The sequence below is a fragment of the Molothrus aeneus genome, chromosome 3 (assembly GCF_037042795.1).
Source record: "Molothrus aeneus isolate 106 chromosome 3, BPBGC_Maene_1.0, whole genome shotgun sequence".
Lineage (NCBI taxonomy): Eukaryota > Metazoa > Chordata > Aves > Passeriformes > Icteridae > Molothrus > Molothrus aeneus.
The window spans coordinates 39,149,418-39,176,530 of record NC_089648.1 but is presented as its reverse complement, the minus strand read 5'-3'; the positions used below and the strand labels follow the sequence as shown (position 1 = coordinate 39,176,530).

General features: G+C 41.6%; 1 protein-coding gene across 3 annotated transcripts in view; it reads right to left on the bottom strand.

Moving 5' to 3' along the window:
• Window positions 1-21,798, bottom strand: part of SMOC2 (SPARC related modular calcium binding 2) — a 138,317-nt gene extending 116,519 nt beyond the window's left edge. For 2 of the 3 annotated variants that reach the window (XM_066545643.1, XM_066545644.1), the window contains exon 1: window positions 21,597-21,687. In XM_066545643.1, coding sequence (XP_066401740.1) covers window positions 21,597-21,671 — 75 coding nt within the window. In that variant the 5' untranslated portion in view covers window positions 21,672-21,687. Of the gene's footprint in view, window positions 1-21,596 lie in introns of all 3 variants that reach the window. The other variant, XM_066545645.1, reaches the window with a different exon arrangement.
• Between the last annotated feature and the right edge of the window lie 5,315 nt (window positions 21,799-27,113).

Sequence of the window (27,113 nt, the reverse complement as noted above, 5' to 3'; positions counted from 1 at the left end):
AAGACAAAACAAATAGCAGATGTCAGTAATCCATCACTGTGCTCCCATCCACAAATACTACAGGTCAAAATCTTCCAAGCTGCAGCTGTGCAATAACTTCCATTTGAATAAGGATTCACTGCCATAATAAGAAAAAATTTTCCTTTTGTTATCCAATGTACATATCCAATAGCTTTTCTTACAACAGTGAAATAAAAAGAAGGCTTGATGGTGTGTGGGAGCTGGTATTCAGCAGAATTCCCCAAAGTTCCCTTTTGGAATATGTGCTGCAAATTCACTGATGCAGGATGCCCCCATATGCAACAAAGACTTAAATACACAGCAGTAGCTTAATTGGAGAATACTGGCACTGTGTTCACAGCAATTTTGAGTGAACTCACAGTAACATACACATGGGATATAAAGGCTTGAAACGTAACTCTTCCTTTTTTCATTGTTTCTCTTATGTGGTTTAGAGAACATCTTTTCAACATTCTTCACATCCTACCCTTCCCACCAGCTCCAGAATTAGGGGTGACATTTAGTTCTCCCAACCATGAACTTGTGGAATGAATCACACACAGTGCTAGTGCAGGAAAATCCTGTTTCCTGAAAGCAACCACAGAGCTCTGAGCACCAAGGTTAAGTTATAACATGCAAGCTGGCATTAAATCCACCCTAAAGTTCAGTTCATGTAAGAGTTCACCTCCATACAAGATTTTACTAGTGATTGCTCAAATTAAGTAACACAACAACCTGCCTAACAAATCCCCTCCTCCAGCACACTGCTTTCCCTAAGGGAGGACTACATGGGCAGCAGAGCTTTATCCTCAGATTATTCAAACCAAAAATGCAAGGTTGAAGAATTTCCATTTCCTCTGTCTAAATTCTCATTTGTTCCTGCCCAGAGCTACAGGCTTTTGCTGCCACTAGGCCAAAACAGCTTGACAGAAGCACTCAGTTTGGAAGTGCCTGGAAAGATGGAATGTTTCTCAATTCTTTCCAATGAATTTATTTCTCCTCCATGTGCCACAAGCAGGATTCCAACAGTTCCCTACAGCAGGTTAAAAAAGATCAACAAATAAGTTTAGCAGAATCCTTGATGCCACCACTGCCACAGAGAGGTACATAAATCACCCCAAAAAAGCACTTCTAGGAGTTTCATAGTTCACAACTTCACACTTGAGACTCTTACCTCACCCAGTGCCAGAGATCTTTGCCCTGACTACATCAGATGTGAACTGAACAGGGCATGGAAGTGACTGCATGGGTTCTGCAAAGGGGGCTTGTCCCTCTGAGATGTCATTGCTCAAAGAGCTACTCAATATTTGTACAGTAATAGCCACAAAAAATGGGACTGAACCCATGAAAATGGACATTCTCCTCATGGAGATAGCTGCATAATAAAAGGACTGAAAGACATTGGCTGACATCATGAGAAAAGTTTATTTCTCAAATGATTAATCTGTATTTTCAAGGCTCCCTGCAGTATAAAAACACAATGCTTTTCTGATCCTTGAAACTCCCTCCCTGTTGATACCTTTTGCTGAGTAATTAAACTGTTTCATAAATTATAGTTTGTTAGTGTTGTGCAACACATTATAGATGGCTCCTAAAGAAGGTATCAAAAGTACAGAAGGAACAGGAAAAACTACTCCTATTCAGATCTGCTGCACACAGGCTGCGTTCAGCTCTGGTGGGCAGAGGGAGGGCACAGGCTCCTTTCCCACTAGAAAAACAAATATTTTAAATTCATCTAGAGTACAACGTTCACTAGGGATTGTCTCCACCAGATTTTTGTTTCTAGCACAAACACTTAGTTCAAACCAGAACACATCAAATATTGCCTTGATTATCTAGGTAGCAAGCACCATGCCCTGTTGTTGGCACCACAAGAAGATGTCTCCTCAGAAGATTTGAGCTGCCAGTCAGAGGGAAGAAATCCATTGAAAGTCCTCCTAAGAAATCCCAGTCTGTTCTGGCAGCCGAAGCAGCACTGCAAAAACCACCAAGAGCCAATAAATACCCCACAGAGCACTTAGGCAAACATGCACTGACAGTCCTGCCCCTTCCCTACACCTCAGCTCCACCAACAGCTCACTCAGACCCTTCCCAGCCTAATATATCAGATTTCCCAACACCACCAGCTACAGAAAAGCCAGGGAAGGAGCTAGCTAAATGGAGAACTACAGCAGATCTCCTTGACACACAACTGATACAAATGGAAAACAGGTTTTATTTCTTCTTTCCCAATTAAATACATATAATCCATTTGATGTGCTACCCATAAGTTCGTATCGGTGAAAACATGTATTTCTAACTACATTACGTTAAAAAAACAAGGCAATTGCAATGATGTGACAAAATCTCCACTACTTAAAGAAAATCTCAGTGAGGAACTAGATGGACCATTCAAGGTTAATACATCTGTTGTGAAGGGAGATAGGACTTAATGATAAAATTTTTACCCCACATAAATTCTTCATAAATAGTTCCTGTAGAACTTTAATCATTTCATGAGCTACTGCCTATCCTGAAAACATCCAGAGAGGTCAGACAAGCCTAATGTAGCAAAAACAATCAGTTAGCAATGAAAACTTCCAGGACAACTGTAAGATTCTAAAAGATTCTTCCTATTATTTATTTGATCAACTTATTCAGGTTGATCAAAAATATTAACTATGAAAGGAAAATCAGCTCCAAATCCCGTAAATTAGCTTGGTTTTAGTGTTCAACCTTATGAACAGATATAACAGTAACATAAATTACTTTGCAAGTGCTTTCAGTATAAACATTTCTCCTGGGAAAAAATCCTGATATGGTAAAGTAAGAATGTGAAAGCAAAAATATTTCTCTTGCAGCAAAAAATGAGAAATGGGTACTTTTTTTCCTTTTTTTCTTTCTTCTAGGAGGACAAAATGTCAGAGTTTTCTTGTTGTCTCAGGAAAGCTGAGGCTGGCAAGCACCTTTCATTTCATAACTGCAAACACAAGGCATGAAATTTGATCTTTCATCAACATGAGATCAGTTCTTGTGGTCTAGAACTATTTCTGACCAGACCTTGCAATATAATAGAAACTGATTTCACTAGGGCATTTCTGGTTGAATCTCTGAAGGCAAGCCACGTGTCTTTTAGTTACCTGCAATATGCTTACTCCATTTAGTCTTTTGGAATTTGAAAACAGTGAGAGACGTATGTGACAATTACAGCCATGGTAATCTCTGGCACCCCGGAAGTACCCTCTGTACAGTTCCTCAGTCCCTGCTGAGGAACTGTACTGCCACATTAGTCTTGATGGAGGTGGATATGTTTACTCCCTGTTGCACATCTCTGAAAGCCACAGCAGTATGGGCACTGTGCCATAGTAACACAGCTCCACTGAGCTATGTGGTCTCCTACTACCAGGAGATCAATACTTGGCTGCAGTGGGGAAATAGTCATAAAGCACCTGTCCTTCCTGTGCTTCCTTCACTTGGGCACACACATGTGCACATAGACACAGACACGTCCCTCTTCAGCTTCTGTCTCTGGCAGCCTACCCATGCTTCCACAAGGTTTACTTGCACTTCTTGGTTTATAGGGTGTAGAAAGCAGGGAAAGCAATGTGGAAAGTGTTATTCATTTCCTGTAATAGCTTGCTACTCACAGCTGAGGAGATTGTGGATGGGGAAACTTTACCTACAGGCTGCTGTCCTGTCAGATATATGAACACGAGCTGTCAACAGTCTGGTTACTGCTGTCTTGCAAAACAACAGTCAATATAATGTGGGAACCTACAAAACCTAATGTTCCTTAGGCACACTGGGTGATTAGATGTAAGACTGCAGCATACACATTATTTCCACAGTCTGTCTGAGTCAGCCCACTACACAGAGGGTTGTATTTCTCTACAGTTTTCTGCAGATTCTCTGTTCAATATTTTCATGGCTTAGGGGATGATGAGACCCTTCCGTTTTGTACTGTGCTAGATTCTTTTAATTCTCCTTCTCCAAAGGAAAAGTCTTCACTCACAAATAGCAAAGCAACTTCAGCACAGCATATGTGATCAAATCAGAAGTTAATTGTCTCTGCTGCCTGTGTATTTCATAGCAATTAAAGCTATAAAATCTGTATTATAAAAAGTACAATGTAACTCAACATCAACTAGAATGCAGAGGCAGTTTACTGGGGTGCTTATGCAGACATCAACCAATTCAGTTTTGTCTTGTAAAACTAGAAACAGCTTGGTCCATGTTTGCCTTAAGTTGGTTTGTGTCACCTTGCCCACATCAAAAACCTGGCTGCTAGAATTTTTCATCAGAAGAATTATTTAAAGATCATAGAGATTTTTGATCCCATGTATGGGTCCTGGGTGATGATGCCCTTCATAAAGGTTTGGCTGTCTGAGCTCAGGATTAATGGAGAGACAGCACAGTCCACTGTCAGCCCCTCTTCCCTGGTGTCCCTGCAGAGGGGCTCCCATGCTGTGCTGGAGAGGCAACAACCCAGCTGAGACTTGTTCCCACCCAGGGGACCTACTTTCCAGCTAAAACCTTGCTGCTTGGCCTCTGCTCCTGCCCCATTCCATCTGCACCATGGGCTCTGCTCATCCATGCCCATATCCCAAACTATAAGTGACCTCCGCCTTAAAGAGCAGCCCATACCTGGGGAGGCATGGGATGCCAGGGGCTGGGGCTGCCCCAGGTCCCCATGGCTGCCTGCTCCTGGTGGGGGTGGGACAGGCTCTGCCTGCCACAGGGAGCCCCCACTGTTCCCACTCCCTGGTTGTCACAGCACCTAACACTCGAATGCAGACTTCTTGCCTTTTACATTACATTTTTTACCATATTAAGAGGCAGTTGTAGTGGTTCCAGTAAAAAAGGAATTGGTCCCCTGAGACGAATGTGTAATGATTTTCTTTGGACCGAGGAAAGAAAATTCATTTTTAATTGAATAATATGAGAAAAAAGCCTTACATGTGCTAATTTGTTGGACTCAAATGTGTTTAGACTGGGTTGTTGGGATGTTATGACATTGGGTAATTAGGGTAATTGGAGAAAACAGCTGGACTATTTGGACACTAGAGATTTTGATATGGGTAAGGTCACTCTGACACTAAGATCATGGAAGTGATATACATGTAAAGGAACTTGCACAATGAAACAAAGCAATTTTTAATATAACACCAAAGATATCTTTAAAAATACATTAATTAAACAGCTTGGGATTTTTCAAAAATGGATCTTTGGAGACGTCTCCCAAACCACACCTTTATACTTCTACAGATGATCACATCTGCCATGCAATGAAGAGTGTGAGTATGAAACAGAAAAACAAACTGTGATAATAAAATAAGCAGTTTAACTTTATAAGTGTTTGGCTTTGGTAATAGTTACATAAGGACTTTTTTTTCCCTCATTCTGTAGGGATAAATCTGCAGCTATTTGTGAACATTTTGATATGTGTGGTCAGAAACAAATTTAGCAAAAGTAACAACCAACAGCTTGACCTGTCTTATTTCAGTCTCCTGTTAATAATAATTCAAAATACAAATGTCAATTTATCCCATACTTCAGATGTACCTACAAGATTGTCCTGCATGGCATGACAATTAACCAGTATTTATTACAAGCGTTTCAAGAACAGATTGATTGATCCTGATTTTATAAGATATTTCAAGGCTGGATAATATTCTACAAAATATGCAAAATCCTTGGACATTTCAGCTACTCTGTATTAAAGACGTGGTTTTTCTGAACATAGGGCTCAATAAGCTGATTTTTAAATGAGCCCCATTTACGGTATACATTAAACCTTTCATCAGAAATAGATATTCACATATTAAAAATGGTAGAGGAACTTCTCAAGAAATTTGCAAAAAAAGGACAACAGTCTATTTGTATATTATATATACAAATTTATCTATTTGTATATTATATAATTTGCAAAAAAAGGACAACAGTATATTATCTTCAATTATCTTCAATTTCTATATTATCTTCAATATTAAAATAAGACAGTGTGATTGCTAACAAGAAGCTAAGTCAGGGAACCTGCAGAATTTGCTAATTTTGCAGAATACCTTTCAGATTAGAAAAGATTCACAGAAGCACAATCAGTTCATGAAACCTTTAAAAGTGTATTAATTCCTGTTTAGCAGATATCCTGTTACTGATAAAAAACTGTAATTACAGCAGCCTGTAGTTTCATCCATGTTAACCTGTGCATAAAATACTGCAGTTGCTTGAAGTTCGTTCCTTCCAATTAAACTTGTTCTACTTAAAAATTGCTAGATTTCCTGCTAGATTTTTATCTTCTGACAGCTCTCTTTGGAAACCAGCCTCTTTTGCATTACTATGCATCTCTGGAATACCACAAGAGTACATCTCCATCTCCTTAAAACATTAGCATTTTAAACACAGAGTTTCAATAAAATCCACCAATATTACAGAAATCTTTCAAACAGAAGAGCTGTTTGTTAAGAAGTGTTTTCTCTAAAAATGCAACATTGCATAGGCAAATTGCCTTTTAAAAAAACTTACTTTAAAAAGCCCAAATTTCTTGTTCTTTCTCTCTTTATGCTAACATAATTTTTAATCACTTTTATTTTTGATTGCATAGTTCTTATCATGAGAGAAAACATTCAGCCATTCATCTAATCAGATTAGCTAGGACAGATTTCACATGCTTTGTTATTGGTAACAGTTTTTTTTAAATTTCAGATAATGAAAAGCCATCAATCTACAAATGAAAGAAGTCAGTTAAAAGCAAACAAAAAGACCAAAAAAAGAAGTCAGCACATGCATGAACATGACTGGGGCAAGAAGAAAGCACTTACCCTAAGCTGCCTGGAGCTAGATGGCTATCCTGTATATGATATTGACACATTCTTCTTCTTTTGTACTTTTCTTTTTTGATCCTTCAAAAATATGTATACATATCTTTGGATAGGTGTGACTCCTCACTCTCTATTTTTCAGCCCATGCTATAGCTGATACAATTTTCAGCCTTTCACAAATGGTCTTTGAGTAGATGAGGAAGCCATCCTTTCCACCAACTCAGTTTCCACTGGCTCCTGAAGAACCACAGAGGTGATGGTAAATAAATAGCAACAAGAGGGCAATTGAAACTGTGCCTTGCATGTGAGGTTATTCTTGTACTCAGCCATCAATAAGAAACACAGCAGTGACCTGCCAGTCACCTAGGAATAAAGCAGAAATATTTGCCAAAAATGTTTTGAACCTGCTTGTCTCCTGTGGTTCTGAGGGGCATTACACTGTCACAAATCTGGCCTTTAAGAGAAAATCAGGATTACTTAGCAATCCCTAATACATATTTTCTAAGAGGCAGGGTTCCCAGACAAATTCCCAAACAACCTACTACATAGAGTGGGACTGTGCTTCACTAGACAGATCAGCCACTCTCCACAGAATAAGGGAAGTGTCCATAATGAAGCTGAGTGTGGCTGATAAATTATCCCTAGGGTAACAGAGTACTGGGTATGTATTTTACTAGGTGATGAGCAGAAGAAAGGTAACATCTGGATTCACAGTCCATCAGGCTAAATCTTCCAAGTGCTCAATTCAAGTTCAGTTTATTTGAACAACACCATAACAGTTAAATGGATTCCCACGGCACAGATCCCAATTCATTATGGAAAATGAAATAGCAATAGCTCAATGGTGTCCACCTTTGACAGGAAAAAAGTACTGAAGAAAAAGGTCTATCTCAGAGAGAGCAGATATTAGTCAACAGCTATTTAAGGCAGCAAAACAGGAAGCAGCAGAGATCTCTGGGCTAGAAAAAGCTTAAAATCTTGATCAATGTGCTACCACAAAAATGCAAGCAACCTGAACACTGAAAAACGAGCCCTTCTTTTCATAGCATCATTCACAGCTTCAGGTTAATAGACACGGGGGAGTCCTGGCCACATTAACTGAAATAACAGCACCAACTTGTTTCACACAGTTGCTAAGACAGAGGCTGCCTGTTGAAAACACAAACTCCCTTATTCCATGATTTCATAGGCAATCTGCAGGAGTTTTAACACAATGTGCAAGCACTTCTGGACAACATAGGACGTTGTCAACCAAGGAAGCAGCAGGTAAGCAGCAGGAACTTCACCTGACATACTGCAATCAAGCTTGGGCAGGATTCCAGGCCATGGGGGACAGCAGGACTGATTGGGAGGCATGAGCTTTGAAAAAGAAACCTATGCACACTGAATGGGCCTGCCCAGATAATGCAGTCAGAATGAATAACAGGTATTTTAGCACTCCCAGCTTCATGAACTTTTCTAATTATTGTGTTGATGAAGCACACATGTACGCAACCTTAGGTCAAATTGAACAGAGTTGTATGCACAGAAAGTCAATGTCAGTGAGGTAATATGAATCATTTGGAGATTGTCTTACAGGTCGCTTGTAAGAAAATCATTTTACAAAAATGTGTGCATGTTATTTATAGCCCATTTTGTTTGTAACCCATTTTATTTTGAAACAAGCATACTGATTTTGAAGGGAAAAAAAGAAACATAAAAAATGCCGAGACTTGAGCTTTTTTCTACACACATTTTTGGCATGAGCACAGCACCCCATTCTGTTGACTTTAACTGCTGTCTCTTCCAGGTTCTCCGCACTTCTATTTCAATTGAGCCAGTGCTTCCACCATGCTCAGGTATCTATCAGCCAATCTTTGTCTCCCAGAAGAGTCTTTGGAACTTTCATTGAGCATGTTGTTTAAGAATGGCTGTGTCTTGGTGTGCCTTTGCCACAAAGACTAAAAATATCATATTCACAGGGGAAAAAAAAGTGGTAGTCTTATAGTAACAGTTTTGGTGGATATGGGATTAATCAAATTCATTGTAAGTTAGCTATATTTTCCCTGAAAAGGGAATGATAGGATTTTAACAAGTTTTATTTCATGAATTAGTGGCTATTTCAGTGGACCTTTAGGTTCTGTAGTCACATGCATTTGTCAACAACACGTAAGAAGGACAAATATGACAACAGGATTGATTCAAGAAAGTAAACACCATCTGGCAGTAATAAAGAGCATGGAGAGGTGATTTTATACTCTATATGCCCAGCATATGCCCAGTGGTATCCTTTTGATCAAATTCTACCTGTATGTACAAAAAGCTGCCAACATGTTTCTGTTATGAACTGCACTACCATGCAGATACACACAGAAAAAAAAGATTTTATCACACCTCCCAGGCTTCATATCCAAACATGCACACTGAAAATATCAGTTTCAGGCACTTCAATTATCTCCAAGTTCCTCTGCACACTCCTGCCCTTATGGGGTAGACCCATAGTTTCCCTAGTTCCAGATTCAACAGGGCAAACAGATGTCCAATTCTGTCTTGCTCAAACTCCCACAGCAGGATGTTATGGAGAAGGCTGGACACACCCATTATAAATACTGTGGAATATCAGAATTGCTATTATGAAATCCCTCCTCTGGGACCCATGTACAGCTGAACCTGCAGCTCCTGCACCCACAACACACAGGCCACAATCAGAGATCCACTTCAGCTGAGTGCCTGCTTCAGGCATTTCTGCTCTCCAAGTAACACCGGGATGTACAGAAGCTAACTGATATTCCCGAGAGCCAGGACAGAAGATGCACTTGTGACACCTCTCTTTAATAGGAAGGACTGAAGCATAGTGAGGCAGAATCATTTCTGATCTTTTAGAAGAGTGTACTGGCAGGGCAAACCATCTCACTTTCCCTCACCCATGCTACTTTGCCATCTGAACTGCCTTGCAGACATCTGGCACACATCACGCAACTTCTGAATCAATACAGGACAGGGAATGTGTGTATATTGACATATGCAGCCCTTGGGCTATTTCACAGTCACAACAAATGAAAGGAAATTAGGTAATCAGCTCCAATTATACCTTGACAACAGCTTCTAAATCTCACTTCACTGAACAGTTTTCTAGCAAAAACAGAAGCAGTAAAAAAATAATCACAAAGTTTCAAAAGATGTTGACCTTTATTCAAGCAAGAAGCACCAGGTATGAGAAAGGATATAGTCCAGGCACACAAGCACACCTGCTTTGCTGTTGTTGACAGCAGATAGCTGCAGGGCTCTTCCTGAGAGACATCCTGCATACCACAAAAGAGCTGGAGAGTATGAACTGTGACCCCCTTCAGCTTTGATAGACTTGTCTTTTTTTTTTCAAACTTTCTCATCCATCATGCAGACTCTTTCTATAATGTTTGTCTCAGTTTTACGAAGATCCCTGGAGGGAATTTCATTGCATCTCTGACACTGCTTTAATTGCTGTCAGCTGGAAATAGTGAGTTTTTACATGTGATTAATCCTATTTGTAACCTCCTAATTTCATTGGAGACTTCTGGTTGCTTCTTACTTCTATTAAATGAGTGAGATTTCCTGACACAGTTGTAAAATGAATCTCACTTGGGACCCCCAGGTGTGTTGAGAAGACTCAGGATAGCAGTTTTAAAGAAATAATTTACTTTCATAACAAGGAAAGATACTGTGCGACCTTTTGATTTCTCCTGTCACAATAAGCAATGCAGACAGTAAAAGCTCTATTCTGTCATTATTTAAAATGATAATCATGAGAGCTGCTAAAATAAAATCAAATATCGCCTGAGGCAGTTCCTGAAGAGACCTGAGATTTGAAGGGAGATGGTATTCTTTTTGTTCTTTTCAGTCTTTAGATTACACAAATTCATCAACTAACAAACACAGCTGCCCTGTAGCACTTCCAACACAGTCAAAACCTAACAACTTAGAAATCTTGTCAAATGAAAACTAGCTCTAGACTCCTATGCATCATTCCCTTAGACCAAAACACATAAACAAAAAATATCAGATCAAAGCAGTCAGATCAAATTACATAAACTTCATGGGAAAAATATCTGACATCCTGGTTATTAACCTCAAGGGAACTTTAAGCTTTTATGGGGTTTTCCAATCATTGCTGAAAAACAAAAGGAAGAAAAGGTTTGCATGGTAATGTATATGGTCTACCCCTGCATATACATATATATGGCTGACATGGCTCATCTTAAGGTAGAAAATGGCAGTCTAGGGAATTTATTGCAGCTGATGGATACAACATGCTGAAGCCACAGAAGGCCTACAGGAAGAAGTTCTTCATAATGCCTGACATCTCTCTGAGTTTGTCAAGAGAGCCTTTGGACCATGTTTCTCAGAGGGTTCTTGGTGCTGCTGCTATAGAAAGAGAGTACACTCAGAGGCTGTAACACAGCAGCAAGAACAGCTCTCAGCTCTTTGGCCTGCACTCACAGGATAGAAGCATCTTTCATCCAAACCCATTTCCTCTTCTTCTTTGAAAGGTAGGGAAGGGCAGTGGGTAGAAAAGCTTCAAGCTCCATCTGACCTGCATGCAAAAATTGGAAGAGGCATCCAAACATTCACATTATTCTCTGTAGGAAAGACCAGGCTAGATTGATTCAGGGCTCTTTTTCTTTAGGGGAAAAAGAGTTTTGCACCATGAGAGGAAACACATACCACAGGCTGAGAACCCCAGCTTTAGGGCTATGAAAAGGTTCAAACACTAAGCTCTCACAAGTCAGGAAATACCAAGCAGATGACACTTGGCTCTCTGCACTGTGCAGAACTCCTTGGCCAACAGTATGACAAGACCAGAGAATAGACAATTTTGTTGATCACTTCCTGTAATGTTGAATTGCTTGCTCCAATTCTTTACATAAGGCAGAGGAGGATCGAACATATGTATTTTTCTGTGCACGCATGCGTGTGTGTGTGTGTGTGTGTGTGTGTGTGTGTGTGTGTGAATACAGGCATAGACTATACAAAATAACCAGCTTGGATAATTTGCAGAGGGTGTAAAGAACCGGACTCTGCCAGAACTGCCTGAGGAACTCTACTATTTGTATATCCTCCGTTATTTGTGTTCAGTCTCACCTGCAAGAACATGTCATTCAAGATTTATTTATTACTGAACTTGAAAACTGTGGCAGAACCAAGAAAGTGAACCAGGAATGAGCCTCTTTTGCCCAAAACATTGTACAAACACAAATAGCTTACAGTCTATACATAGAAAAGGCATGTAAACACTGAGGATGAACTAAGGAAAGATCAACTGGATGGGGAAGGAGAATACTGGAGAAAAATCTACAGCAGCCAGAGAGAGCCCAGTCACAACTACGAGTCCCAAAAGATGCCAGTTTCCAGGTCCTTTGAGCTCACTCCTAGCAGCAGTGTTGCAGCTAGCTCTTCTTTTCTTTCACCTCAATACTACATGAATTGTGAACCTGTGGTTATCTCACCAGTCCTTCTACCAAACCAGCACTGTTGTGTCTACTGAGCTTTAGTGGGTCTGTCACCAGCCACAAAAATGAAAAAATTAATCTCTATCAGCCATTTAGTCTTGGTATCAGATCTGGCTTTGTCATGTGGTAGGAAATACCCTGACTCTCTCATTGCTGTAGACCTCTCCTGATCTTGCAGCTAATGAACATAAACACTGACACTTCATAAGAGAAGTACTTGATATTCATTTTGCAGTGGAGAAAATTGCTGTACTAGTTACAGACAAGTAGACACTTGAGCTTTGCTTTTTGCCTTTTTCCCTTCAGAGTGAAATCAATTATCCACGCATGAATATTGCCTTGTAATTTTATTGCAAATTAATGGAAGTCCATTATCAAGCAATGACAGAACTTTTGCTCTGGGAGTCATTCAGCATCTGAAAAAGGGAAGTTTAAACAGAAGAGCAATTTACCAAATGAACACTTCTTTCAAAAAAACTTTCCCTTTCTTTCAGAAATGTAATTTATGGAACCTTTCAAGGAGAAAACATGATGGGAAGACAAAACCTCCTGTTTAAAGCTCAGATTTGCAACTAAATCCACTTAGGCTGAAATCTATCAAAAATTTGGCATGCTTGGAAACTGCTGTCCCAGAAGGAGATGGTCTGAAATACAATCCCATTAAATACACTGTAAAAAATAAGTTGTCCACTTTGTTTGGTCTTGCTCACCAGAATTTATGTAATAAATGCTGCAAAAAGAAACAGCATGCAATGAAATTAATATGCCCTACGCTTTCTGCAGACTGAACCCCTCTCATGTCTCATGGCCAAGAGCATCTCATATGTTAGGCCATATATTCTCTCTTGTCCTCATCAGCCTGCTCTGAGCTGTCATGAATGCTAATTCATGTTAATTAACGTCAAGCCACACCATGTCATCAAAGACACTTTCTTTTTGCAGAACTCTTCTACCTTTCGATAGTTTGTGTCAAGACTTTTTTCCACTTGAGATTTTTCCCATGTGAGTTCCCATCTGATGGGCAACTGAGTGGCAAGTACTGAAAAATCAAGGCCCCCAGCTGCTCCCCTCCTCCCCCTTGGACTACTGGGGAGGGAAACCAGGGCTTGCCCTCCTTTCTTTCAGCCCTTGCCGGAGGAGACGGCGCAGACCGCGCTGCTCTTGCTCCCCCTCCCGTGGTGGATCGCTGCAGTGCCATGGAAGAGGAGAGGCGACCTCCCTGCCCCTGAGGACGCTGCACAAGCGGCGCCACCGCTCTGTATTTGCAACGGAATGGACAGGGGGAGAAATGGAGAAATACCTGTATGGACCCTCCCATCTCTGCTTTTTATTTTGAGTCACTTAAATCTTTGATGGCTCTCTTCCAAAAATGAGCCATACAACACACCAGAGATAATTTACTGAACAAATAAACCTATGGCTAACTCAAAGCCTGATTTGGTTTCTATGTTGACAATCTTTTTTATTTCTGCACCCTCTTGTGGGGACAAAGGTATCTTTACAATATGTGCTACCCTCGAGGACATAGTAGCATACTTATTTCAGGACCAGGTTTCACTCACTTGATTTCATTTCTTTGATAGAAACTTTTACTTTAAAAAGTGACATATGCTACAGTGATTTTTCACTCTAGAAGATCCATCACCCCACGTGACAACTGCTCCCTTGACTTAAGCAGCGTTATACAGCACTATAGGTAAAAAAAGGTGATGCACAGTTACCATACCATTAACAAATATAACTTTACAGAGCCAGGGTCAGTTTCACTAACACTCCTTTGTCCACACTAAGTGGGCATCCATGTGGAGGCTACAGTGAATGAGAAATCATTTGCATGTCTACTAAAATGTCACCCACTCCTCCCCCCATCCTTCAAAGTAGTAATGAGACTCAATGGCAGATTTTACTCAGACTAAACTCAACCATTCCTCCACTTTAGTCCAGATAAGAGCAAGAAAAAATAATGGAACTGAGGCATTGGCTTCCCACCCTGACATCCAGGGGTCACCTGCAATCTGCAGGTTTTCTCTGTACTGCAGCTTGCTACATGGATCATAGTGGGTCCATTTTGAATACCAAAAAAATTATTCTTTATCTCTTGCTACTTGCATTTCAAAAACCGTACAAATCTCTCCTGATCTTTTACACCATTGACTCACTGATAATCCCTTGTTCTAATTCTGAAAAAAAGGTCAAAATATTAGTAATTGCATGATAAAGGTAGGCCAAGTAAAAAGACTGTGAGCACTTCATGGCACCAATTTTATTCAAAAAATCTGCAAAATACAGCATGAAGCCATGACTTAACAAGCATTCCAAAGTAAAGGAATTTTTATTTATTTGCATGTAAGTACTCCTTAGGTGCTCTAGGAGAGATTCAAAGATTTATAGCACATGTACGACAGCTAATTTGTATACAGTTCAAAAGTGAACACCTAAAAGACAAGAATGTATATTATTACATCCTCAAAACAAATTTAAGGCAACACAAAAGAAAAAAAAATATCTTTACTCAGTAACTCAAAAGATGACACAACAAGCAGCCTAAAGTAAATGAAGGGAAAAAAGCTAGGTTTTGGATAGGTATGATGTAAACAGTCTCGAGCAAGTTTTCTAGCAACCCACTGAGCAAGCCAGAGAGAGAGCTGGAAAGGATTGCCTTCAGGAAATGTTTTCTCTTTCTGTCCCAACCAGAATTCTAGGTTGCATTCTCTATTAGCCTGGATTTTCAACAGCTGATGAAACACTTAGTGGTCATTTTTAAAAGGTAACAAATTAGAGAGGGGAAAAAAATTCACTGAAGGGCAGTTACTAACTCATCAAAGCAATTTGTTCTGCAAGAACCAGCTGAAACTTCCATTTGGGAGACTGACTTCACGAGTTCTGTCGTAAAATGTGATTTGCTGCTTGAGGACCACTGATAATTTGGTACAGTCATATTAAGCAACCCTCTGATACTAAGTGTTATCACACCAATCTAAAAACTAGTCCATATTCTTCTAGGTAGCTTTCAACTTCCCCATAACTGAAGTTTGTATCCTTGTATCCCTTGCACACCACTGCACTACAGCAACGGCTGTAATTCAGACCAATTCCCTATGTACATGGGGCCGCTAGGCCAAGACTGAAAAACTGCAGGAAAAAAATCCAGGTATTTATGCTATACCTTCTCTTCTCTGCTTAGTTTATTTGTTTATGGGGAATTATCGTGTTACATCTCACTATCACTCCTTTTCTTTTGGCATAAATTATTACATGTGAGATTAGCATATTGCAATTTTTTTCTGAAGTATTTTCTCTTTCCAGGTTTGCCTCCAGTGTTGCACCGTTGCACTACCACTGTAGATAATATTATTAGCAATTAATAACCAGAAGTGGATAAAGAAATGTCAAGAGAAGCGTATCCTGTGAAAATACACAGGGCCATTGAGACCAAATGACTGACATCACCAGAATTTTGCTGTAGAAGACAGCAGAGGGGCAGAGGATGCAGTATTCACAAAGTCAAAAACTACTGTGACTATATTAATTTGGAAGAAAGGACTGCAAATTTTAATTGTGAAATGGCCTTCATCGTGAATCTACAATGTCAACTCTTTAAAAATCTACCTCAGAGCACAATACTGAATCAAACAGAAATTAGGATGCATTTAGGTTTTGATTCTTAAGAAAACACAAAATTTTTGGAAATCACTGAGTCCTTTGCAAGATGTATCCTCCTTTCACTCTGCAGATTGCCCAAGAATGTTTGAATTTGTTCAGATAAAAAATGTAACTCCTGAACCAAACTCGGACCTTCATTACTGTTCAAAAATAGGTCTTTGATTCCAACTCTTTCTTACTCAGTTTTTAATTTTCAGGCGCCTCTGCACTTCCTGGTCTCAGGCCTGACAGGAAATGAAGCACCAAAATACCATGAAAATGGCTGCGCCTGTGGTGAGGCTGGTCTGGCTGAAGAAATGGAAATATGAGCAAAGTCCCGAGCAAGCCAGATCTTGAAAAGATCTGTAGCCTGGTTTCCAGACCAACAGGGTTCAGAAAGGTTTTAGATAGCAGCTAAACCTTTGGAGGCTTTTCAGAATGAACTAAACCTTGAAGTTTGATCATTGTCAAGAAATACAGCTGTTCCTCAAGGTATTCAGGAGGCAACAGGGGGCCAATGACAGCGCCAAAAGTGGACACAATATGCATTATCTACTTCTTTTTGTTTGCTCAGTCCTGCTCTTCCCTCCCCACTCACATTCATTTCTAGTCTTCAATTCTAGTGTTAGAAATCTTACGGGCATGCAGTCAACTGACCATCTTCATTAATGTCTTACACATTATAAGGTGCAGTTTATGTTGGCTGCATGCACAGAAATTACTTCTGACCCCTGATGAAAAGTTTGCTGACACTTTCAATCAATTCCCACAGTTTTTGGTGTTGTTTCTTTAATAAGAAGTGTCTTGAGAGTTTATTGCAAGGAAGCATTGTTGAAAGTGTTTTATTTTCAGAGCTGATGTACCCTTGGTTGTACCAATGCCCATTTGCAGTAACAATGTTGTTAGGATCTGGAGCCACTTTACAATTTTATTTATGGTCTTGGTTTTTCAGTCACAATTAGAGTAACTTTTCCAAATGTTTTGGTTTGCAGGCGCCATCCAAATGGGTTCTTAACTTGGAAAGCTTTGATTGTGTTTACCTTCCCTTTACTGAACTACCTTAGCGGTCCATCTTATATTGGTCAGTGTTGTGGAAGCTATCCAGCACACTAAATGCTATTGAATACTCACAAAGCATGTGCCAAGGGAGAAAAAGAAAACAATTGTCCCAAAATATTCAGCTGCTGATGAAAGAAACTATTACCAGGCAGAGGTGTTCATTTCAAGAAGTAATTTCAAGCAAACTTACTTCCTTTGTAAGATCTATCAATTGTATTGGAAAAGCACATGGTGCAGCAAGGCTTTGAAAGTATAAATAGTTTGTGGTATGTTGCAAGTCATCAAGATTTTAAAATAAGAAACACTTGTATCCTATTGTTTGTAGAAGTACATCCACACACACAACACTGCAACTGAGATAAAAGCGAAGTTGATGGTTTCAAAAATGCAGTATAAACAATGACAAAGTGTGTTGGTAAGTGCAGTGATCATAAACTTACTTATTTGAGGAACAAAATGAGCTTTCTTCACAGCCCTGTGTTTCAAAACAAAAGTATCTATATCCTCAAGATATGCCTAATTCCCCTAAAACAAGAAGTCAGCAAGGCTCAGATCTCCTCAGTTTCATACATCCAGAAAGAACGGATACATCTCACAGAGCAGAATAAAAATGCAGCATTGCAAAAACATTCCAACAGCATCTTACAAAAATTGCAGAGTGCTACCTGGTTTTCTATTAACAAGGTAAAAGGACAAGGCTATTTTGTGGAATGTAAGAATGTTTTACATTAGTATTTGACACAAGGGGAGAAAAGAACAAGAGTAGCCAAACTGGCTACAGTCCCTCCAGATCTCATGGGTTCTTATGAGACAGCTCTCAGCCTACCTTTCCATAAGGAAAGCCATTGTTCTGTTGCCAATATTTGTTCATTTGAAATAACAGTAAATACAACAATAAAGAACATTATCCTCCTGCATGCATCCCTGAGGCTCAGTTAGCAATTAATAATTGGAATATTACATTTCACCTCACTTTATCTATTATTGCAATATGGTCCTACTCAGGAGACCAGAGTCCAGGAGAAACCTTAGCAAAAAGTAATCCTGGTGACAAGAAGCCAAGACTGGTACAAACTCAAAGTAACTTTGGACTATCTCTAACCCAGTGAGGACATAGAAACTCTGAAACTCTTAGACCCTGGTGTACATCATAGCTTCCCAATAAAGACTCAGCATCAGCATCAGCCCATCTCTCATCAACCCTTCTCTATCCTGGCACATAGTCAGGCAGTCAAGTAAGTTCTGTCTGGGTCCGCAGTTTGGGCAGAGAGGGACAGATTACAACACTCACACTCACTTTAGAAATAGCCATGAGGTCCAAGGGACCAGACTCTAAACAAATTGGAGCATTTCAACTACCTGCTGACAATTCTGCCTGCCAGAAATCGCTCTAATAGCTGTTATGTAGTAGGAAGCCTATGCACATCACTCCTTGCAAACCTGCAGTCACATAAGAGTGTTAAACAATCAGAAATCTCTAGGAGATATTATTTGTGTGAAAACTCTGTGATTTATTGCTATTGGACTATTGCAAAGCTTCCAACATATGAAAATCACACATTCACCTGGACTACAGACATGGGTAGTTCTTGTGGGTATTGCTGCCCAAGTGAAATGCAAAAATATTATTCCTAAATAAATGGGGAAACAGGTCTGTAAACTACTGAAAGTCTTTTCTGAAAGTAGTACTTGATCCGTTCCTCGAGCTAGTGAGGACATAAAGTTAAAACAGGCCAGAGATCTGTTTATATGGATGAAAATCTTAAAGACAGATGTTGATATCCTCCCTCCCTGCCATGCCATCACCCAGTTTGTTGCTTAAATCTCAGGCAAGGAAAAAACCTCCGATCCATTTGTTACCTTTCAGAAAATGGTAGAGTGGCTTTTGCTAGAGGGAACTATAATTTTATTGTCTTGTCTCTGCCAAGGTTCATCTTATGTCAGATTTACGACTGCAGTAGACTGTTCCCCTGATATTGTCACCACCTGGCAAGAAGAGTATACCTCTGACAGCATTGTGATCAGGGATGTGCATTCCCTCTCCATGATCATCCCATCGTTTTGATAAAACTCAGATCCGCAGTGAAACACACCCTGTTCCCATGACCTCTGTTTGTTTATGAAAATTTCAGCCTTTCTCTGTTATTCTTCAAGCCACAAATAAAAATAAAATCCGCATATGATGTGTAGAAAAGAATGGCTATTCTCAGTCGCCACACAGTGGCACAGCAGGTGAAAAAAAAGACATAGATTTTCTTGGTTTTTCTACACAGCTTGGGTTTGTTGTTCCTTGTAATTATGCAGATACTATCCATGGATGTTTGAGAAAGATACATGTGGAAAGGGGTTATATAGTCTGTGAGATACAGGCAAAATGACTACAGGAGTTAGGAATGATCAAGTGGTGTGGTATTTGTTGCCGTAATAGCACTGGGCTTTTATTGTTGTTTAAAGAGGTAAGTACAGAAATAGTAGAAATAAACCTGCTTCACTCAAAGTTCAGCCTTGTGGGAAGATGTAGAAAGTATATGTGCATCAGTGTGTGCGTGTGTTATTTTGTTCCTATGAGTGTCTGCCTGTCCCTTACTTGTTTTAGGGAAGGATTTCCAATGTATTCTAGTCTAGTATTTTTATGGGTGAGCCCTTTCCGTAAGAAGAGCACAAGCAGCGGAAAAACTAACGTGAGCTCACTACCTACAGTCCTCTACTAACAAGGTTAGCTGCACCTACCAAAATGTTCAAGTTCATTTCAGTCTGAAAGCTTGATGTCTTCAAAACCATTACCTTTTTGATAGCAGAGGCAGGAGGTGGGCATTCCACCAGATTTGACTTTTCTGCTCTTGGTTCATAAAGATGCAGACTACTCTAAGGTACAGAAATGAGTAATGCACACTTTGAATTGGTGAAGGAAGGAACAGAGGGACTTGTAACATCACTCAGATAACAGCGAAGTCAAATACATTTGCATGAGTCTATGGCATTTAATTTTTTAAGTTTGCCAAAGTGCCCTTGGCCAGATTTTTCTTCCCTTTTGTGATGCAGACAACCCCTCACTGAATGAAAAGTATATTCTGCAGTGATTTATATCCATGTTTTAAATGGCTTTAACATCATTTGGGTTATGTATCATCTGAAGATATTGTAACAGTCACAATCACTCTTACTTTACACTTGGACAAACTAAAGTTTGGTAGCATTTCCAGTTTACTTCCACACTAATATTTAGAACTCTCTTTATGTACAGAAAAAAAGAATATTACATGTCCTATCTTGCAAATTATGTTTATACATTTGTTAAAGTGAACTTGAAAGTAAATTGTAATGTTCATCTGTTTATTAGAATAGTATATATCACCTAACAGTGTAAGGGGGCTTCAAATGAGGGTCTTAAAAAGTAAAATATGAGAATCATTTGACTTTATGTGTCCCACACTATAAAATACCATACACAATAAAATTCATGGAGCAAACTCAGTCCTTTAGGGTTTTCAATTAGCAGCTTCTAATCTACAAATCATTTAAGAGGAAAAAAAAAACAAAAAAAAAAAACAAAACAAAAAACAAAAAAAAAACCAAAACAAAAAAAAAAAAAAAAAAAACCAACAAATTTAGTCAACAAGGCAAAACTTTTCCTGAAAGAATTTCAGGTATGAACAGCTCAGCCATCTCCCACAGCCATTTCACCTTGAGCTGTCCCTATAGCACCTTATTCAGTAAAGGGTGAAAGAATAAAAAAAAAAAAAAACAAACTCAACTCTTGGGATTTTACAGAAATTTTCGGAAAGGCTTAAACAAAATAGGGTCTATTTCACTTTGCAGCTGCCTCTAACTTTACTATAATAAACTCTAAGCGGGTAGCCTTCACCAAAACACTTAAAAACAGCTTGAAAGAGGTATTTGCTGCCCGTTATGTTTACTCAAGCACTTGTTTAAAAACACACTTAAGGAAAATGTTTTTATTTCTACAGATTGCATTAATTGTAGCTTTGCAAACACTGCAAGCTCTACAAGACTGAACTGAGCTATTAGCTGCAAACCTCAGGTCTTGGCTAGAATAGTGGTTATGGCTTATTTAGTAAGCCTAATGAATTGGCTCACCCATCTCTACGCGGAGTTCCATGTATAGCACCATGGAGCCTGGAACAGCCAGAAAGGCTTGTTTCATGTTGCTTTATAATTAAAATGAAGTAAAATCGGTCAGCCCGAGTCGGTCCAAAAGCGAACCTCACTGCAGCATTATTCCTCTTCGGGCAAATAAAAGCATTAACACGGACATTAAGGCCGGACCGAAGCTCTGCGGGGACCCGCAGTAAAACCTGCTCTTCGCAGCCGCGGGCCGCGCTCTCCCCGGAGGCGCTCGGCGGGGCGGCGGTGCCGGCTGCTCCCCGGGCGAGCCGCGGTGGAGCTCCCGCCCGGCCGGGGCTCCAGCCTGGCCGGGGCTCCAGCCTGGCCAAGACTCGCTCCAGCCTGGCCGGGGCTCCAGCCTGGCCGGAGCTCGCTCCCGCCTGGCCGGGGCAGGGCGCAGCGCTCGGCCCGGCAGCCGCGGGCGCCTCTCGCCGCCCCGGAGCCGCATCGCCCGCTCAGGTGCTCCCGAGACCGGCCCCGAGGGCGCCCGGCGGCGAGGTGGCCTTACCGTGAGGGCGGAGAGCTTCTGTGCCGGCACGGCGGGGAGCAGCTCCGGCAGCAGCAGCAGCAGCGGCACCCACATCCTGAGGCGGCGGCGGCGGCGGGCACGCAGCGGCTGCGGGTGGCTGAGGATGGGGACTCTCCTTGGGATGTCGCTCCCCCCCCGACGCCTGCTTTGGCTCCTTTTCAATCGCTCCGGCTGGGAGGTCCCAGATCAGGTCCTCACTTTTCTTTTTCCCCACCCCAGTCCTTAAAATTTAGGGAAGCCTGTAAAGCTGAGAGGCGGCACTTTCTCCCTCTCTCTGTGTCCCTCCCTCGCTCCTCGGGAGTCAGCTCCGGCTAGGAGATGCTCCCCCAGCCTCTCCTCTCCCGGAGCCCTCCCACTGCCGGGGGAATCTGCCGGACGCCGCCGCCTCCCCCGGGGCGCCGCGCCTGCCTCCGCCTCGGGCGGGCTGCTGTCTAGCCCTGGGGGTCCCTTTCTCTCCCTTCCAGCCCTGAACCCTCTGTGGCAGGGAAAACGGGAGGAAACGACTGGGACGGGAAGGGAGGACCCACCACCAGCTCCGGGAGCACGCGGGAAGCACAGCCGCGGCTGCGGAGGCTGGCGGTGTGCGACCTCTCCGAGCCGCTCTGCCCCTTTTCCTCTTATCCTTCCCCCTCCCCAGCCCGGCCTCCCCTTTCTCCTCCCAGACCCACAGATCCTCGCCGATTAACCCTCCCCGGTGCTCCCGGGGGGTCGCCGCTCGCTTTCCCCGCAGGGTTTATTCCTCCCCCACGCCCCCGCCACATGCTGAATCAACACGTACAGACACCGGCAGCCCCTGGCAGGCGCGGGAGGTGGTCCCGACCCCCGCCCCGGTGAGCCCCGACCTCCTACCGGAGCGCCCCTGCCCTGGTCCCGCCGCGCCTCCCGTGGGCACCGCACGGGGCGAGCCAGGACCGCGGCATCCAGGTTTCTGAGCTGGGACAAAAGCCAAGGTGGCAGCTCCCGTGGGGCAGCCGGGCGTCGCTGGGGGCTGCCCGGCGCTCCAGCACGGCGGGGAGCGGGCACTGCTGGCCCCGGGCGGGATAGCCCCTTGAGATGAGGAGGCTGCGGGGCCGCCGCTACGCGCGCAGTTAATGCCAGGTGAAACCTTCCACCCCAGAGCTGCGCTTTTCTTTCTCATCTCTTAGGAGCCAAATAGAGGTCTGTTTATATTTCCTAACTGTGAAGGATCTCCTCGTCCCTGCTGCCTGAAAGAAACCCTTTCACTATAGTTTTGTCACTGGAGTTCCCCGCTCCTCCCGGGGACCCAACAGCTCACTGCCAGCTTGCAGACATCCCCATAGATAAGTGGAACTACAAGAGACGCTGAAACTGTCAGGGCTTGCTTGACTCTCCGTGTGTGCGTGTTTGTGGGACGGGACACAAAAGGGCTTTAGGAAGGCTGCAAAGTGGCACACTCCCAACACACAAATGACAATTGCTTCCAGCACGAAATCTGACATCCTTGCAGGCTTTGTCACAAGTGGCTCAGTGAGGGGCTCAGGGTAGAGCATGCTCTCTAAAGCAGTAGCTACATGCATGGTGAACCAAGGTAGAGAGAAGTAGGTATTAATTACAGAGAAATTTGGGTGCCTTACCTGAGACACCTACTGCTGACTTTTCCAGATCTTACAATGTTCAGTGGATGCAGCCAGCAAGGTAATTGCAGCATGGCCAGGTCTCAATGAGCACCCACAGTCACAAAAATTTAAAAAGCACCCTTTTCAAAAACTTTTGTTTTATATTAGTGCAATACAACATTATATGATGCAATTTTTAACAAAGCATTTGCACACATCTGTGTGTAATATCTCTTGTTTAAATATTATCTCCTTTTTCAATGGGGAAAAAACCCCAAAGATACCATATTCTATCACCCAGGTTGGAGCATGTTTGAGGCCCTTTACTGCACCAGATTCTATCGCTGTCAAACTAGCAGCATCTCTCATAGCGATAGCAAGTTGCCAGTTGCTGCATTATGCACTGTAGTACAATTTTCCAGCCTGGGCTTCATAGCCCTTTCCTCTCAGCAGGGCGAAACTTGGCAATGTTGATGTGTCTGTCAGAGACAAAAGGAATTTTTTCTCTTGTGACCATGACTAGCCCCCTTCATACCACAAAATTATTCACATGTACAAAGTCCTGTTTTCCTCCATCTTTCTAGTCCTCTTCCATGTTCTCCAGTCCAGCCCTGTTTGTTTCCCAGTTTAGGTCTGTATCCTCTTCATCACAAGCCCATGCCTGCTCTCCCTTCTCTTTCACCTTGCTCTTTGTATATTGCAAACTCCACAGCTCCTTCACCTTCAGTTCAGTGCTGTGTGCACTGCTGGCATGTAGCTTGGCAAAGGCAATTCATGGCCAACAATCCCTTTGCTCTTGGCTTGTCTGTCAGGACATACTGAATGACACAGCACACAGTTTGGATTTGACATTGCAGAAAAATTACATTCTCAGATTTGATGAGAAATACATCTAATAAAAACAAACTGCAGGTTTTTGAGGGTTTATAACTTAGTCAAATGTGAGTGGATTTACACAAATTTGTCAATAGCCAAAAGGCCAAAATTCTGCAAAAAGGCCAAAATACTGCAAAAAGGCATGTTTGGAGTCTACAAACTGTTGACATTATGATTTTAAAATAAAGATGATTTGCCAAAATATTTTAAACTGACCTTTTAGGGAGGGGACAGAATATAGAGGTCAAATTAAAACTGTGGAGGCACAGACCAGTGTGTGTGGCTGGCTGTCCTTGGGAAAACAGACAGCTTTGAAAAGCATGATCCTTCAGTTAGACTTTTTAGTTTCAGCATGTTGCATTTTTCATTATTAGAGCTTACTATGAGCTTTATCACATTTTAGTGAGTAGTCAGTATGAGGAAGAGGACCTAAACCTCTTCAGGGCAACAACAATGGCAAAAAAATCCCACTCCCATCTTGACATGAGAGCAGTGCTAGTAGCATTTCCATCTGCTCGTGACAGAGTTCTTCTATGCTCTCCCCATCACCCAATGCCAGCACGCTCTTTGGACCTCTCAGAAGATTGCTTATTGCAGTGCAGAGAGAGGCATTGCTGCTGATTCACTCACCTTGCATTAAATCAGAGGTTTAGTGAGGAACCACAGGTGCTCCTCTTTCACTCAGATGTGGAGCCTGGGATGGCATGGCTGGCATGAGAACCAAATCCTGAAAAACCATCTGGTGGCTGAGTTAAAGGAGCACCAGTGTTGGCAAGAATGATATGAACACCAACAGAGGCAAGAAGGAAAGAGAGAGAAAAAAGACAGCCTTTGGAAGTGTTGCTCACAAACCTGGTGTCTGGAAACAGCCATGCATGATTCTTGGAGCCTTGGACATAAACTATGCTGTGGAGAATGTCAGCAGAGAAGTTCTGTCTGGGGAGGATAAATGCATCCCTAATTCTTGCATCTATGATTAAAATCATACAGGAAAAGAACGATTGCATGAAGTGAAATAGTGGCTGTGGAATGCTTTTCTGAGAGCCAGGAGAGTAGCTGATGTAGGTAACATAGGATGCAGCAGAAAATAAGAGCAATGAATAACACCAGAGGATCTAAGACATCAAAATTCTTGGGCACAGAAGTAGTATGTGTTTATCTATTATTATTATTATTATTATTATTATTATTATTATTATTATTATTATTATTATTTACTGTATGGCTCATCATCTTTTGGAGGAAATAATTTTTATTTTCAAATAAAAGAAGGAACAAACAGTTTAAATGTGAAAATATAGGAAATCTTACTGGGAACGTCCTGACCAGATCTCAGAGATGTACCACTTCAGCATCCATATGCACTGCTTCTCAGAGAATAGGAAGAGATTCCATTCTTCCAATCCTAAGAGGTTAAATGGAAATGCTTTCACAGGAACAGTGTGGTATTTTACCAGTGGAAATTTCATGCAGTCCTATATGTGGAATAAGAAGCTAGGTTTAGTAAATATTTTTTATTTCCAATCCCTAGAACTGACATTTGTATTATGTACCAGCTTGCTATTTCAGATTTGTAAACCTGTTGTAACGCAAATTCCTTTACACTGTCACTCCTCTTCTTCAGCCCTGTGTAAGGAGAGCTCTGCAGTCCCAAGCCAGCTGTCTGTGGGCACGAGGTGTTAGCAAAGCCTTCACCACACCCAGCAATCCTGGCCCAAATGACAAGGTGAAATGGGCCCAGTGCCAGAGCCATCACCACTGGCAGAGATCAATCTAGGACAGGATGGAAGCAAAGCTGCCTGAGCATGCAGAGCAGCCATCCTTGTCCCTTCCCACATAGTTCCTGTCTTCTGCATAAACAGAGGGCTTTCCTCTTCAGAGCACCTTGCACAGAGATTAAAGCCTTTTAAGACATTAGGAGGTAGAAAACAAACAGGCATAAGCTAGTCATTCCTTAGCCATTCTGCCCTTCACTCCTGTCCCCTCCTTATAATGGCACACAGCAAAGTGTATTTGCTCCTTTCTGCCCTCTATGACTGTCCAAGGAAAGTCAGAACAAATCTTCTGTGCTAGATGAGAAAACATAATTCATGACTACAAACAACAGCTTCATCTGCAGGGGTGAAATACTGGAAATATAAGCAAGAGCAGGGATAAAACCCTGAAATTGGGTGAGAGCAGGAATATCCACCCAGCAGGCCTTGCAGAGGGTGCAGATCTGCAGTAGATTCCTGCAGCCAGTTTTTGAGTGATCCTGAGGACAAATGCAGAGAGGCAGACATTTCTGGCGGGAAAGTGGGATTTTCAGCATGCAGTGGTCTGTGCAAAAATTGCTACATATGACCTAGCAAAATCTTGCTTTGCAATAGGTAGCAATGGCTTTTAATCTACCAAGAGGCATGTTTTCTTATCAAGTTTTCTTCAGGAAAAGTAAAACATTGACCAATAATGCAAAAAGCTCCTTTAAATCTTAAAGAAAAAAAAAAGAAAAAAAAAAACCCACATTTGGCAGGAAATGCCCATTTTTCTTCATGTTTTAGATTTTCATTAACTGTCTTTTGCCCAGCTGGTGAGTACAGGTACATTCTCATAGACACTGTGGTAACAGTAAAACAGCAGGTTAACATGGCAATGGACATGACTACCTCTCAGCTTTTAATCAGTTCTTTCCTTTACAGTTTATTCAGTATTTCAGAAGCTGTGATTTCATGTACTTCCCATTCCCTACCAAAAAAACAGTGGTTGCACCTTCTGCCACTAGTTTGTTTGTTTTTACTTATGCTATTAAACTAATTAACAACCATACATTTTGGAGAATGTGTTATAAGTGCCAAGGTTTCTTCAAAACTGTTAAAAATCCTGTAATGTCAAGAACTCATTTGGGCATGTGTTCCTGTACCACTTTAGAGAAAAGACAATATTATTTTTTTGTTTTAAACTGAGGCAAAAAGCAGTAAGTTTTATGGGTTTTGGCAGGCTGGTCTTTGTTGCTAGCATTTCTCCTTAAGCTGAGTTAGTGGTGAGCTGCTGGCTCACCATGTCT